Below are 15,459 nucleotides of genomic sequence, written 5' to 3' on the forward strand. Positions count from 1 at the left end.
TAATGTAGCTAGTTGGGTTATTAGCATTTTCTATTGTATTCCAGTTGGTTTGTGCAGCATGTACGATCATGTGGTCTTTCAAGACTGTGGTTTTACCTATATGGCGGATTAATAGGTCATCCGTATAACATACTTTAAATCATTCATTTCATTCAATATTAATCTCTTGTTGGTTTATGTGTTTGGTGGCCATGAATAGAATTTAATAACATAAAATAGCATCAGAACATGTTTAGATAGCTAAATGTCTTGGCTGATAAGAGAGCTCAGCAGATGTTACTCAGTGTAAATGTCTGGTGCTGAAACACACAATCCCCCTCAGGTATTTTCAGTGTGTGTAGGTGTGTGTGTGTGTGCGTGCGTGCGTGCGTGTGTGCGTGCGTGCGTGCGTGTGTGTGTGTGTGTGTGTGTGTGTGCAGACAGGAAGAGCTAGGACACAGCTCTGCAGCTTGCTGGCTTCACCAGGGACTGTGGGAGAAAGAGTCTGACATGTCACTGTCAGTACAGCTCAAACTCAATATGCTAAACAGCTGTATTCCAATGAGCTCAGGTCATGTGTATATTTTTTTGTTATTCTTGTTATAAAAATAAAACACTTGGCCTGATTCTAGAAAAAAATATATATGATAAAGCACATTCATCTTAGAACACTGTTGGGTTTTAGGGAACATATATGATTTGATAAAAAATGGAAGTGCATTGCTACTCTAGACAATTTTCACCTATATTCCATACCAACAAATCTCTTTTTTTAATCTGAGTGCAAATCTAGCTTCCTGAATAGTACAGCATTGTTCATACTTAACATCCACACTCAAGAGCCTGGGCTCTTCCTCCAACATGATCTCACAGTGTGAAACTGTTTGACTTCAGTATTCAAGGGTCTTTTTTTGGGGGGGGGGGCAAACATCACATTTCGACAGTTATGTTTAGGCATTAATTCCAAAATAGTTAAGTTAAAGGTTAAGGTTTAGGATAGGGTTAAAAAACCAAAAAACCAGGTGCCTAGCACTGGGATTGAACACTCCATCTCCATCCACAACACCCTAGAAATCCGTAAGCCTTCTTGATGGTAATAGCGCTCACCGTTGGTTCTAGTGGATGGTCTTGAAGGCATCTTCCGACGTTCTGTGAACCTGGGCAAACATTGAATATCGCCTTGGATCTGGAGTGACCTGGCTGCTCCCTCCCCTCCCCTAGCTGTGTATGCCCACTAAAGCAACAGGAACAGTGGTACTATTGACTGAGGGCTGTGATTCGGGCTGTGTTCCAAATGACAAACTGTTACCCATAGGGCTCTGGTTAAAAGTCGTGCCCTATAAAGGAAATAGCGTGCCATTTGGCACACAGCCCTGTGCTGTGCTGCCTGGGCCTGAAGGGCACTTTTCAGCCTGGCCAGACACACATGGGCCTTACTGCTTGGCTGCGCACCATGGGTCACCGGCTTACATTAGGAGCGCCCAGCCAAACCCAGCCATGCGCAGCCCTCCAACATACAAACAACATCTAGGCCTACCTACCTGAAATAACATAAACAATGTGAGGGCAGTGTGCATTCTCAATGCACCACAATTCAAGTGTAAATATCCACTGAAATAGGAATGGTTATGGGCTACTCTAATCAAATGTTACATTGTATCAAACTAAATATGAATAGCCTATTATTGTAATAATGTTGTTATGCAATTTTTGCCTAATATATTTCAGTGTGATCATTCTACTTTAGTAAGTGGATTCTTCTTCTCTGGCATACATTTTTAAATAAGTACCTTATCTATCTACAATGAACAAAAATATATACACAACATGTAAAGTGTTGTTCCTATGTTTCATGAGCTGAAATAAAAGATCCCAGGAATGTTCCATAGCGCAAAACGCTTATTTCTCTACAGACATTGAACAGAAATGCACAGAGATACTGTGAAGAGATCCTGAGGCCCATTGTCGTGCCATTCATCTGCCGCCATCACCTCATGTTTCAGCATGATAGTGCACGGCCCCATGTCATAAGGATCTGTACACAATTCCTGGAAGCTGAAAATGTCCAAGTTCTTCAAGAGCCTGCATACTCACCAGACATGTCACTCATTGAGCATGTTTGGGATACTCTGGATTGACGTGTAGGACAGCGTGTTTCAGTTCCCACCAATATCCAGCAACTTCTCACAGCCATTGAAGAGGAGTGGGACAACATTCCACACGCCACAATCAACAGCCTGAACAACTCTATGTGAAGGAGATGTGTCGCGCTGCATGAGGCAAATGGTGGTCACACCAGATACTGACTGGTTTTCTGATCCACACCCCTAACTTTTTTTAAGGTATCTGTGACCAACAGATGCATATCTGTATTCCCAGTCATGTGAAATCCATAGATTAGGGCCTCATGAATTTATTTAAATTTACTGATTTCCTTATATGAACTCTAACTCAGTAAAATATTTGAAATTGTTGCATGTTGCATTTATATTTGTGTTCAGTAGAATACTTTTCCTTAAATGAAGGAGATGGTCGATTGTTTTGATTAGTGTAGGCTACTGCAGTGGAATAAGTCTGCTTCTTGGCAACAGGCAGAGGATTAAATGGACTGGTGTGGAGAGGAAGTGTTGATGCTTGTGTGGTCAGAGGGGGAAACTACCGCAGACCTCTTGTGTCAACCCACTATTATTTATTTGTAGTTCAGGTTCTATCCATCACAGGGTTGCCACTCTGAACTGTCCCAGTGCTTACAGCTGGCCACATCTCCAAGCTTTGCTCCTTCACACAGCGCTATGATTGACGTTTCACGAGAGGCACCTCAAGGTGGGGCTAAATGGTCTCTATTCCCAATCATGTCGCGTAGGCGGAGTCTGACTTTTATACTCTCGCTATGTGCTGCCTTCCAGTGACTGCCGTTCCGTACTGTATGCAACAAAAGCAAGCGGATGGAATAAATCGAAATAGCCTTGAAATTCAGGTTTCCATAACTCACCTTAGATACGGCGCTGTCTCTCGGAGAAAACGGGATTGTGTTTCGGGAAGACACAGGCTCTGACACATGAAAGGAAGAAGCGTCCAGATTCATAGTTGTAGTTGAAGTCTGCTTATCTTTTACACGCAGTCTGATCTGCACAAGGCAGCATTTCAGATCAGATTTCAGATTCACTTCAGACCAGCTGGAAGAGCAGAGAGAGCGAGAAAGAGGGCTTCCCCTCTGACTCTGTGTCTTGGAGAACTCCGGAGCGCGAGAGTGCGAACCAGAACGTGGAACCCCCGGACCCGGGTGGGAAGGAATTTGGTCAAGGATTCGCTTTTGCGAGATTGACGCGAAGGTGAGAGTTTATAAATAGATCGGAAGAAATGGACGAGCAGCCGCGGTTAATGCACTCTCATGCGGGAGTAGGGATGGCAGGGCACCCCGGCCTGTCGCAACACATGGAAGGCACGGGAGGAACGGAGGGCGATGGGAGAAAACAGGACATTGGAGACATTTTACAGCAAATAATGACCATCACAGATCAGAGTCTGGACGAAGCTCAAGCCAGGTAAGGGGCCAGCTATGCGCAGTAACCTACCTTGTCAACATGGACAAGGAATGTGTGGCAAACTACTGTATGCATTCAATTACGATCGATAATAAGACATTTGAAGTCAGTCAGATTTCTAGTGAAAAATATTATATTGATGAAATGGAGAAGAATTGCGCATTCGAGCCCATCAGCCCATAATGATAAACGGGCGAGCGCGCATTTGGAGAAATAATAACACCCACAGTGCAGCAGACTACATTTCAACTTTGAAGTTATCTTATTATTAGTACAGTGGACATATCAATTGTTCCTGAATTTCCCCAAATTGTATAATATTGCAGCAGTATAACGTATAACGTAGATTCAAAGTGTTTTCACTATAGATTCAATGTGTTTTCACACTTCTGACAAATCAATAACGACGTACAAATCTGACATCTCAAGTTTGTAGATGCGATTTGTCATAACAATAACCAGCATCACAATGATTGACAACATCATAATTTCGATGAACTTTTGTGCAAGCACAGCTCTCTCTCCCGCTCTCTCTGTCACTCCAGTCAAAATTCAACAACTGATCATAGCCTACATTTAATAGAAATCTAGAATACGCTATTTTGTATTTTTTTATTTTTTATTTCACCTTTATTTAACCGGGTAGGCTAGTTGAGAACAAGTTCTCATTTGCAACTGCGACCTGGCCAAGATAAAGCATAGCAGTTCGACACATACAACGACACAGAGTTACACATGGAAAGAACAAAACATACAGTCAATAATACAGTATTATAGGCTATAATTTGTTATTTACATGGGCTATACAATGGGCCATTCATAGTAATTGAAGATAAATCATTTGCATCCAGTTATTAGATATTCAGTTGACTCAGAAGCTAAAGCGAAGTGCTTTGAGGCGCGGTGCGTGTAGGCTGTGTTCAGCCTTTCACCGTGGAGGGCGAGCAGCTGAGAGGAATCTTTCAAAATACAATGAAACTCTTTGGACAACCTTTTCCCACTGTCCCGTGTTGCACTGCTATGAACATGACTGTAATTTATACAAATTCAACAACAAACAAGACATTTAATAATTGTTGATAATACTTAACCATTCTAAACAACAAAATACATATTCAAAATTGTTTATAAATTATTGTTGCTATTGCTGCTCAATCAGTCCAGAACCTAAAAATGCGTTGCATTACATTTTTAGGTAGTAACAAGTATCTATATATTCCAGTTAACTTTCTTTACTTGCTTCCAATAATAATAATAATATAAATATTAACATGTGATTTTAAATAGTACATATGCTATCTTAAGCACGCATATACAAATACAGCAGGTTAGCAATAAAAGGTTGACGCGATCCGCAACATTTGCATCACATATTTGCCTGTCTACATAATTTGCGTCATAGGCTACATGCGTCAATAAAACCGTTCTAACTATGTTATAGGGCTAACGCTTTTAGGATTGATGTGATTTGTTGAAGTTACTTGATTTTGTTTTATAGGAAACACGCCCTGAATTGCCACAGAATGAAGCCTGCTCTCTTCAACGTCTTGTGTGAAATCAAAGAGAAAACAGGTAGGCCCAATGCGGTTTCTAAAGTTATCTACTGGGATATTGAATGCACGTCAAATACAGACCTACACAATTTGAACAAAAAACTATAGGCCTACTAACCACTTAGAAAAACTAAAAGTGCCTTCTTCTTCGGCGACAGAAGCCCACGTAAAGGGGACATTGTATGCGCTCTGTGTAGGACTCATTAATATCTCCAGAGAAAGCGCGTTTTGCCTACAATTCACAGCCATTCACCAAGATGAACTTGTAGCAGCCAGGGCAGGCATGTTTTTCAATGTGCTTTGAATTACATTCTTGTCTGAGAAGAGAAATACAAATTGGCCTATTTTTCAGACCTGTGTTTTTACAATTTGCACATGTTTTGGGAGTGCAATCCATTTTGTGCTATTACACAGCCCTACAGTCAGTGCTACTTCATTGAACATCTTTTCCAATTATAGTGTCAAACATCTAAAGGTTTGATGGTGTTGATGATGGAAAGTGTTGAAAGCTAAATTACCGTCTTCATCATAATGTTTCCCCCTTGTGTGCTAGCTGTCAAATCTCTCTGCTGTGTGTCTCATTTCATTCACTTGTGTGTGTCTCTCCATTTGTCTGGGCTGTTGTGAGAGACCTTGTCGCCAGAATAATTTCACTAAGAGCAGATGTAGTGACATCAGACTTAGGGAGAGGCAGAACATACCTCGTCTTTCCAGAATACAAACCCCTTTTCCCATTGACATTTCTGAAATTGGCACAGATAGAATTCAGAGCTGCTCATGAGCGATAGTGTGTATATATCTCCTCTGTTATTTTCCCCTTCTAAGATATGGCGTGAAATGAGGACTCCTTTAAATTTGTACTTGTGAGATATTGAGATGCTATCGCTGTCTGGGTTTGATGTGGAAGCGACTCCACTGTGTTTCACAGTCATTAGTGCATGAAATAAAATGGGATAGATAGAGGATAAAAGAGAAATCATTTTTATTATCTCTCCGCTCTCACTTGGTCCATACATCACGCTTCACTGCTGTGGAGCTGTGTGTGGAGGTGATGGGTTGTGTTGTATATTTTATTCCCTGTGTGTATGTAATTCTACTTTTACATGATGTTTTCATTTTCAATGAAGTTCAACCCCCCGCCACCCTCCACCTCCACTCCCCAACGACCCAGTCCTCCTACCCCATGTAGTGCACCCTCAATTGGGCCAGTGTCTAAGGGGAGCAGGGGACCTTTTGAGGCCTGCTGGCTCTCTTTCCTTTCTCTGTTGTCTTGGTAGGGTTTTGGAGGGGGAGTGAGTGACACAGTTATGCATAGAGGTTTACTCCCTGGCGTTTTTCAGAGTTCATCCAAAGTTTGTCTCCACATGGAGTACAAAGTCACTTGGATCTGGTCCTGTCTGGGAGTGCTGTGCTTTCTCTCTCATCTCTCTCAGCTGGCTACGACCCGACATCCCAATAGCCCAGGTTTCTGTTTCTCCTGAAGGAGAGTGTCTCTGAGTCTGACCACCTCTTCTCAGAGGAGATTTAGTTACACATACCTGCAGTGTTTGAAGGAAATGAAGTTTATTATATCAATTGAATATAGATGTATGATATACTACTGTATATACAGCACATGGTTCTGAACATCTCTACCCTTTCATGTACTGTATGAGACATTGTTCCATCCGCCCTCTAGTGTTGCTGTATAAGGTGTTAGAATTAACTTGTCAGAAGTAGTTTTGAAAATGTTTTTGAAAAGGGTCAGCTGCTGAAGCCTAGAGCACATCTCTGTTAAGTAAACCTCGACTGGGTCCTCTCGTCTGGGTGCCAAAGTATTAAAAACCCTATGATTCTCTCAGTAAAAAAACACACCTGTTTTTTAAACATTATTACAAGTCTGCCTGTCACAGTACAGACTACAGACTAGCCCCAGTGAAGCTGTGTTGAGTTGAGGACGGTTTCTGTTAGGTCTTAAAGTAAATAAAGCTCAGAGCAGAACTCACTGACTGTCTTGTTTTTCACCATTAAATATGTCTGAATGCACCAGAGACATTAAGGCTATTTCTAGAGTGTTTGTTTTACACCACATGATATTCACTGAGGATAACTGTGTTGTTAATGGCTTATTGTAACATATATGTTTTTCTTTCTGACAAGACTATCATTTGCCATTTTTATTTATTTGTAGAATTTTGTCATAGCAACATTTGAGAGCTTTGAATTGATATAATAACTGCATATATTACATTCAAATATATATATTTTTTATTAGTAGTATTATTTTTATTGAATTAGGTAGCTTTTATTTCAAAACCTTAATTTACAGTTTTTTGTTTTTATAAATATATTTATTTTTGTATTTGGTTTTAGTAAACAGGATTATCTCTCCCCTCCATCTCCACTACGCACTTTACGTCTCTGACTGTCCCCAGTACTAGAAAAACTGACATCACCTGCAGGCGTCAGGAAATAATATAATGCCATACTCAGGCAGGCAGGACAGGCAGCCAGCGGTGAGTAACTCCTGAACTCCTGACCCACTCTGTGTATTTGTACTGGGATACTGTGGTGTGGTGAGCGATCGGTGCCCAGCAGAATGACTACTCACTATAAACAAGCACACTGCTGTGTACTGCTCGCACCCGGGAGGAAAGGAGAAGGAACACTTTATTTCCACCCAGGGTAGGCATCTTTCTTTTCTTTTCTTCTTTCAGACACTGGTCTCTTTTTTCCATCCTTGACTGCTTAGTTTCATCCTGATCATATTTTGGTTTTCTTTCTCAACTTAAAGGAAAGTTACTTTTCACTCAGAGGCGTACGGTGTGTGTGTCTGTGTGTGTGTGTGTGTGTATACAATACTTGATAAAAATAGATTTACACCTCACCTGTATGGATTATTACATTTAAAAACAGTTAGATTTTGACACACACTCCTAAGGTTACTGTTGGATTAGTGGATTAGTGTTCACTGTGAGAAGAATAAGAAAGAGAAGTTGAACTCAGTGTTAAAGGTCTTGTCTGTGACAGTAGGCTACAAAGTATCCACCCTGAGCCACGTTATAAGAGGTATTGGCACAGGGTGCTTTCCAAAAATACACCCAAATAATTTGACTCCAATGCTACTGCGCCATGAAACCTTAACCTTCTGCAAACTCAATGCATTATAGAATATACGAATGTGACACAACTCAATCTTACATCATGTTTATACAAATATTTCTAACTTTATTAATCATGAGATGAATGTGGCAAAATGGGAGATAAGTGTAATTAAACCCTAACCATGCCTTCAACACAACATTCTAAAACTAAATGTAAAGGATTGTAAAAAAATATATGTTTTAATCATGCTTTTAAAAACATTTCCACAGGTGGTTTTTGGAACTGGTCTAAAGGACCTTGCTTCTCCTTTTGATGAGAAAACTGTTGACATCATCCAAAATGGTGCTTAAGAAAATTAGCTAAAATGAATTGACTTCTATAAACACCTCGTCAACGTCATAAATCTCCAACAGTGTCAAACATAACCTCTCTGCGACACTGAGACACTTGCTCAGTAAATGTAGGGATGTGTACCAAATGACACCCTATTCCCTATATAGTGCGTTACTTTTGACCAGAGGCCTATGTGCCCTGATCAAAAGTAGTGCACTATATAGGGAATAGGGTGCTATTTGGAACGCAATCCTGCTGCTCTGACTGGCTGTTTTTTTTTCTCTCTCAACCTCAACAAAAGGCCAGTTTTCTGGTGGCCTTGTTTGAATAGTGTAAGGTTTCACGCCTGGGGGATGCTCCATTTATAAAAATGACTAGCGGAGTGATGTAATGTTATTTTTTGAATGGTGAAATGTAGTTTTTCTCAGAGGGCAGCAGAGTAATATTTAACACGGGTGAAATTAGCCAGAGATCTGATTACAGAGGATATGTCTCAAATGACAACATATTCCCTATGTAGTGCATTACTTTTGACCAGAACCATATGGCCTCTGGTCAAAAGTAGTGCACTACACAGGGAATAGGGTGCCATTTGGGACGTAGTCATAGAAGTGTATTGGGATGCAGTCAGAGAGATACAGTACACTACACTACATTGAGTTGTCAGTCCATTCAGATGGCTTGGAATCTGCATATTTTTACTCTAGAAAGTGCCTCCATTCCCCAGAGTCCAGTCAGAACCCTACAAACCCCAGCACACCATCGTAATATAAACAATTTATGTTAGCCGTCATTATCCGCAGAAGCAAACCTGTTTTTAGCTTTGAACCCCAATGTGGTATAGAAACCCATAGGGATTTACAGTTTGACTGTATATACAGTATATCTTTTTTTTAGATTAGCAGATGAGTGTATTTTGAGAGTGCATTGCCAATGCCAAACTGCTGGTAGTCAAAAGGCTAATATTGACATATCAGTTCGCTCTCTATCTAAATCCCTCTGGTGTCACTTTAGTAGTATGCTTTTTGTAAGTAGCAGGGAACATTTACTATACAGTGCACTATGGTCCCTATGGGTCCTGGTCAAAATAGTGCACTATCAAGGGAATAGGGTGCCATTTGGGACGCAAGCATAGGCTTGGCTGGGGCCTGTTCAGAGCTAATGTAAACGATTCATTTTATGTATCCTTTATTTAACTAGGCAAGTCAGTTAAGAACAAATTCTTATTTACAATGACGGCCTACCCTGGCTAAACCCAGACGATGCTGGGCCAATTGTGTGCCACCCTATGGGACACCCAATCACCAGGTACTGCAGTGACATCTCTTGCACTGGGATGCAGTGTCTTAGGCCACTGCGCCACTCGGGAGCTGAGCGTAACAGCTTATTTCCATCCAATCAAAACAGGAGGACGTCTACTCAGATATAGAATGTTGTGTTGCAGTGATATGCATCCCCCTCCTGTCCTGGTCTGTTAGTGCACTGACTGGGAGTGTTGATGTTAATACATGCAACAGCTTTTGTCTTTTATCCAGCCCGCTCCTCTATGCTGACACAGCAGTATTCAGAGAGAAAATGTGTGTGTGTGTGTGTGTGTGTGTGGGAGAGAGTGTGTGTCTGTGAGAGTGTGTGTGTGAGAGTGTGTCTGTCTGTCTGTCTGTCTGTGTGTGTGTGTGTGTGTGTGTGTGTGTGTGTGTGTGTGTGTGTGTGTGTGTGTGTGTGTGTGTGTGTGTGTGTGTGTGTGTGTGTGTGTGTGTGTGTGTGTGTGTGTGTGTGTGTGTGTGTGTGTGTGTGTGTGCATATGTGTGTGCATATGTGTGTCTCTGTGTGTGTATGTATGTGTGTCTCTGTGTGTGTGTGTGTGTGTTCTCCACAACTGTTTCCCTCCTATCTCTCTGTTTAATCATCCAAATATCTCTCTGTTTAATCATCCCCCATACCCTTGCAACCACTGCTGAAAAAATGAAAAAAATCCTGATGGTGGTGACCGTGAAATTGATCTAGCGGTTTCACGTTGAGGTGTTGTTTCTCCCCCTCAATGTTTTCCTGTGATGTTATCCCAGTGATGATGACAGGGAGCAAGTGTCTATGTTGCGTGTGAAAGCGAGTAAGACTGAAAGACAGCGAGGACTGAGAAATAAGAAACACAAGAGGAAAGACCCATGTAAGTCAAATTCCTCTTTCATAGGCTTGTGAGCTAGCTACTAAAATTACTGTCATTTTTCCTGTTACGGCATCAGGGAAATGTTAAATGCTATTCATTAAAAATGAAGATTATGCGCTTGTGGTCTCCAAAATAAAGCATATCCTAGTCATTGGGGTGAAGGAAATGTATAAAATGAATAACTGGTTGGATTTAGTCCTCATGCCTCACCAGACAGAATTAACAGACCACAGCATCCACTGCTGTAAGATGGGATATGGTGGTGAACATCTGACTCTGCTTGCTTTTTTTACTCCTTTTTTCAATAATGATCTCTGTAAAGATGTGGTCTGCCTTGGCTCTTTTTTGTGTGCTGCTAGCTTCCTCTAATATTTATTCAAATCCACAAATTTGTTATGTACATTAAATTGAACATGCAACGGCACTTTTGAATGTGGTTGCCATACCAACCCCCCAGGAGTTCATTTTCCTTAATGCAGGGCTCTGAATCTAATTTCCTACACACTCCCCTGCTGCTAAGAGCTGCTCTGAGCAGGCGCTACCTCCAGTCTTCCACTGTACCGCTGATACAGCACCGCTCCACCGACACAGCCTTCAAACGCTAGAGCTTTTATCAAGAGAGATGGAGAGAGGGAGGGAAAGAGGGAGAGCGGGAAAGAGAGGGGGAGAAAAATAAAACAGAGAGAGAGAAAGAGAGCAGGAGAGAGGGAAAAGGGAAAGAAAGCGCGGGAGAGAGGTAGACAGAAAGGGAGAGGCCTCTCTCCGCGCAGTGGAAATGACACAAATTAATATACACTACTTAAACCAGACTAAGATTAATGGTTGCCTTTCGCGGCAGCTTAGTCCCACTGTCAGTTGCCGGGTGCTCGTTGGATAAAATCAACACTAATCAACATTTATTCCCCTTTTGCCCTGGGCCCTCAGGATTCTGGCGGGCGGCAGGACTGTGTTACCCCCCTCCTTCTCCCCCTCTCTCTTCCCCTCGCCTCCCCCGTCTGTCTCGCTACGCTTTTCACCTCCCATCCAGCTCCTCCATACATCACCCTGCTCCCTCCTCCCTCCCTGCCTCTTTCCGGCCTGGCTCCTCACAGGGGAGAGCCCACTCCCATCAGGACACATTACAGTCATGATAGATTTTCTCTTTTCATTTGCATCTGATATTTAACACTAAAGCAGTTGCTCTGGCACTTTACAGTACAGGAGCTGCGTGTGGTCTGCGTATGGTGTGTACGGTGTGTATATTTTTATGTGTGTGGGCATTATCTGTTCTCAATCTGCTATTGCATTATCACTAACAAGATATGTGTTGTGTTGTGTGAATGCATTATGTACATATCTGAGTGGGTTTTCCTGAAAACAGAATTATGTATGTGTGTGGCCCATTACTAGGAGACTGAGCTCTTTCTCTCCCAATAACCTTGTATTTCCTTCAGGGGGAAAGACATTGCAATTAACATTGTATATTTTTGTCCTCATTTCAACGAAACATAATATATTATACATTTCTGTGAAGTTTATCAGATTATGATGCTACCTTTTACTGTAGTGTTGACACTATTGTGTTGTACTACATATTGTACATGTATGTAGACCTAGACCAAAGATCTGGCCGTGTTTGACTAAACTGGAATTATTGTAAGATTATTGATTATTTTAGCATTCATTAGGTTAACCACAACCAGACTGCCTCTCACATCACCTGTAGAATGAATCATTGTACAGATAATATTGTTGTCACGTCCTGACCGTAGTTCTTTTTTTATGTCTCTATTTTGGTTTGGTCATGGCGTAAGTTGGGGTGGGCATTCTATGTTTTTCATTCTATGTTTTGTTCTGTGTGTTGTATTTCTATGTGTTTGGCCTGGTATGGTTCCCAATCAGAGGCAGCGGTCAATCGTTGTCTCTGATTGAGAACCATACTTAGGTAGCCTGTTCCCACCTGTGTTTGTGGGTAGTTGTTTTCTGTTTTTGTATTCTGTACCAGACAGAACTGTTTCGGTTTCGTTCATTCTCTTTTGTTGTTTTTTCATTCAGTGTTCAATTCATAAATAAAGATGAACACGTACCACGCTGCACCTTGGTCCTCACCTTCTTCAACCCACGACAGCCGTTACAATTGTTACTGTTTCATCTGTGTTAATGTGGAGCAAAGATGAAGAGATTCCGCCTAAATCTCCTCCTTGGAAGAACCCACCCGTCTAACTTTATGCAAATCTCATAATTATACAGTCTAATATATGGCGGTAATCAGCTTCTGTTGCTCATTATATCTTCCTCGACTCCCACTGTGTCACTGGGAAGCATTCTCACAAGGAACATTTTATCTCTACATTTCAGTCTGTAAATATGCTAGAGGAACATTTGAGTCTCTAAATATGCCGGAGGGTATTTTCAGTCTCTAAATATGCTGGAGGATCATTTCAGTCTCTAAATATGCTGGAGGATCATTTGAGTCTCTAAATATGCTGGAGGGTCATTTGAGTTTCTAAAGATGCTGGAGGGTCATTTGAGTCTCTAAATATGCTGGAGGGTCATTTGAGTCTCTAAATATGCTGAAGGAACATTTGAGTTTCTAAATACGCTGGAGGAGAATTTGAGTCTCTAAATATGCTGGAGGGTCATTTGAGTCTCTAAATATGCTGGAGGGTCATTTGAGTCTCTAAATATGCTGGATGATCATTTCAGTCTCTAAATATCCTGGAGGGTCATTTGAGTCTCTAAATATGCTGGAGGAACATTTGAGTTTCTAAATATGCTGGAGGAGAATTTTAGTCTCTGAATACGCTGGAGGAACATTTGAGTCTCTAATTAGGCTGGAGCAAAATTGTAGTCTCAAAAAATGCTGGAGGAACATTTTTGTCTCTAAATATGCTGTATTTGCTATAAAACAGAAAGGAATCCAAATGAATTAAGGCTGATAGTACACCTGAATGTCATTTTATTTTCTTACACATTCTTTGACTACAAAATACGTTTCTCTAAGAAAATGACAGTGAACAAAAATATAAATGCAACATGCAACATGTAATGAGAAAGAAAATGTATTTCACATTACTGGGAATACAGATATGCATACTGTTTGTTGGTCACAGATACAGTACTTAATAAAAAGGTAGGGGCATGGATCCAAAAACCAGTCAGTTTCTGGTGTGACCACCATGTGCCTCATGCAGCGAGTTCGCATGGAGTTGATCAGGCTCTCTGTGGAATATTGTCCCCACTCCCATTCAATGGCTGTGTGAAGTTGCTGGATATTGGTGGAAACTGGAACATGCTGTCGTACACATTGATGCAGAGTATCCCAAACGTGCTCAATGGGTGACATGCCTGGTGAGTATGCAGGCCATAGAAGAACTGGGACATTTTCAGCTTGCAGGAATTGTGTACAGATCCTCGCGACATGGGGCTGTGCATTATCATGCTGAAACATGAGGTGATTTTATTTATTTATTTTATTTCACCTTTATTTAACCAGGTAGGCTAGTTGAGAACAAGTTCTCATTTGCAACTGCGACCTGGCCAAGATAAAGCGTAGCAATTCAACACATACAACAACACAGAGTTACACATGGAATAAACAAAACATAGTCAATAATACAGTAGAAAAAAATAAAACAAAAAGTCTATATACAGTGAGTGCAAATTAGGTAAGTTAAGGAAATAAATAGGCCATAGTGGAGAAGTAATTACAATATAGCAATTAAACACTGGAATGGTAGATCGGCAGAAGATGAATGTAGAGGTAGAGATACTGGGGTGCAAAGGAGCAAAATAAATAAATAAATAAATACCAGTATGGGGATGAGGTAGGTAGATAGATGGGCTGTTTACAGATGGGCTATGTACAGGTGCAGTGATCTGTGAGCTGCTCTGACAGCTGGTGCTTAAAGCTAGTGAGGGAGATGTGAGTCTCCAGCTTCAGAGATTTTTGCAATTCGTTCCAGTCATGGGCAGCAGACAACTGGAAGGAAAGACGACCAAAGGAGGAATTGGCTTTGGGGGTGACCAGTGAGATATACCTACTGGAGCACGTGCTACGAGTGGGTGCTGCTATGGTGACCAGTGAGCTGAGATATGGCGGGGCTTTACCTAGCAGAGACTTGTAGATGACCTGGAGCCAGTGGGTTTGGCGACGAGTATGAAGCGAGGGCCAACCAACGAGAGCATACAGGTCGCAATGGTGAGTAGTGTGACAAAAGGCTTTGGTGACAAAACGGATGGCACTGTGATAGACTGCATCCAGTTTGTTGAGTAGAGTGTTGGAGGCTATTATATAGATGACATCGCCGAAGTCAAGGATCGGTAGGATGGTCAGTTTTACGAGGGTATGTTTGGCAGCATGAGTGAAGGATGCTTTGTTGCGATATAGGAAGCCGATTCTAGATTTAATTTTGTATTGGAGATGCTTAATGTGAGTCTGGAAGGAGAGTTTACAGTCTAACCAGACACCCAGGTATTTGTAGTTGTCCACGTATTCTAAGTCAGAGCCGTCCAGAGTAGTGATGCTGGACGGGCGAGCAGGTGCGGGCAGTGATCGATTGAATAGCATGCATTTAGTTTTACTTGCGTTTAAGAGCAGTTGGAGGCCACGGAAGGAGAGTTGTATGGCATTGAAGCTCGTCTGGAGGTTAGTTATCACAGTGTCCAAGGAGGGGCCAGAAGTATACAGAATAGTGTCATCTGCATAGAGGTGGATCAGAGAATCACCAGCAGCAAGAGCGACATCATTGATGTATACAGAAAAGAGAGTCGGCCCGAGAATTGAACCCTGTGGCACACCCATAGAGACTGTCAGAGGTCC

At 41.6% G+C, this 15,459-nt stretch overlaps 1 protein-coding gene across 4 annotated transcripts in view; it reads left to right on the top strand.

Annotated features, from left to right (window-relative positions):
• The first annotated feature begins 2,847 nt into the window (after window positions 1-2,847).
• LOC110524620 (pre-B-cell leukemia transcription factor 1) overlaps window positions 2,848-15,459 on the top strand; it is a 109,901-nt gene continuing 97,289 nt past the window's right edge. For all 4 annotated transcript variants that reach the window (XM_021604449.3, XM_021604451.3, XM_021604450.3 and 1 more), the window contains exons 1-2: window positions 2,848-3,524; window positions 5,023-5,096. In XM_021604449.3, the coding sequence (XP_021460124.3) occupies window positions 3,340-3,524; window positions 5,023-5,096 (259 nt within the window). In that variant the 5' untranslated portion in view covers window positions 2,848-3,339. The remainder of the gene's footprint in view (window positions 3,525-5,022; window positions 5,097-15,459) is intronic.

Source organism: Oncorhynchus mykiss, chromosome 5, assembly GCF_057628025.1.
Source record: "Oncorhynchus mykiss isolate SJ-2025 chromosome 5, ASM5762802v1, whole genome shotgun sequence".
NCBI lineage: Eukaryota > Metazoa > Chordata > Actinopteri > Salmoniformes > Salmonidae > Oncorhynchus > Oncorhynchus mykiss.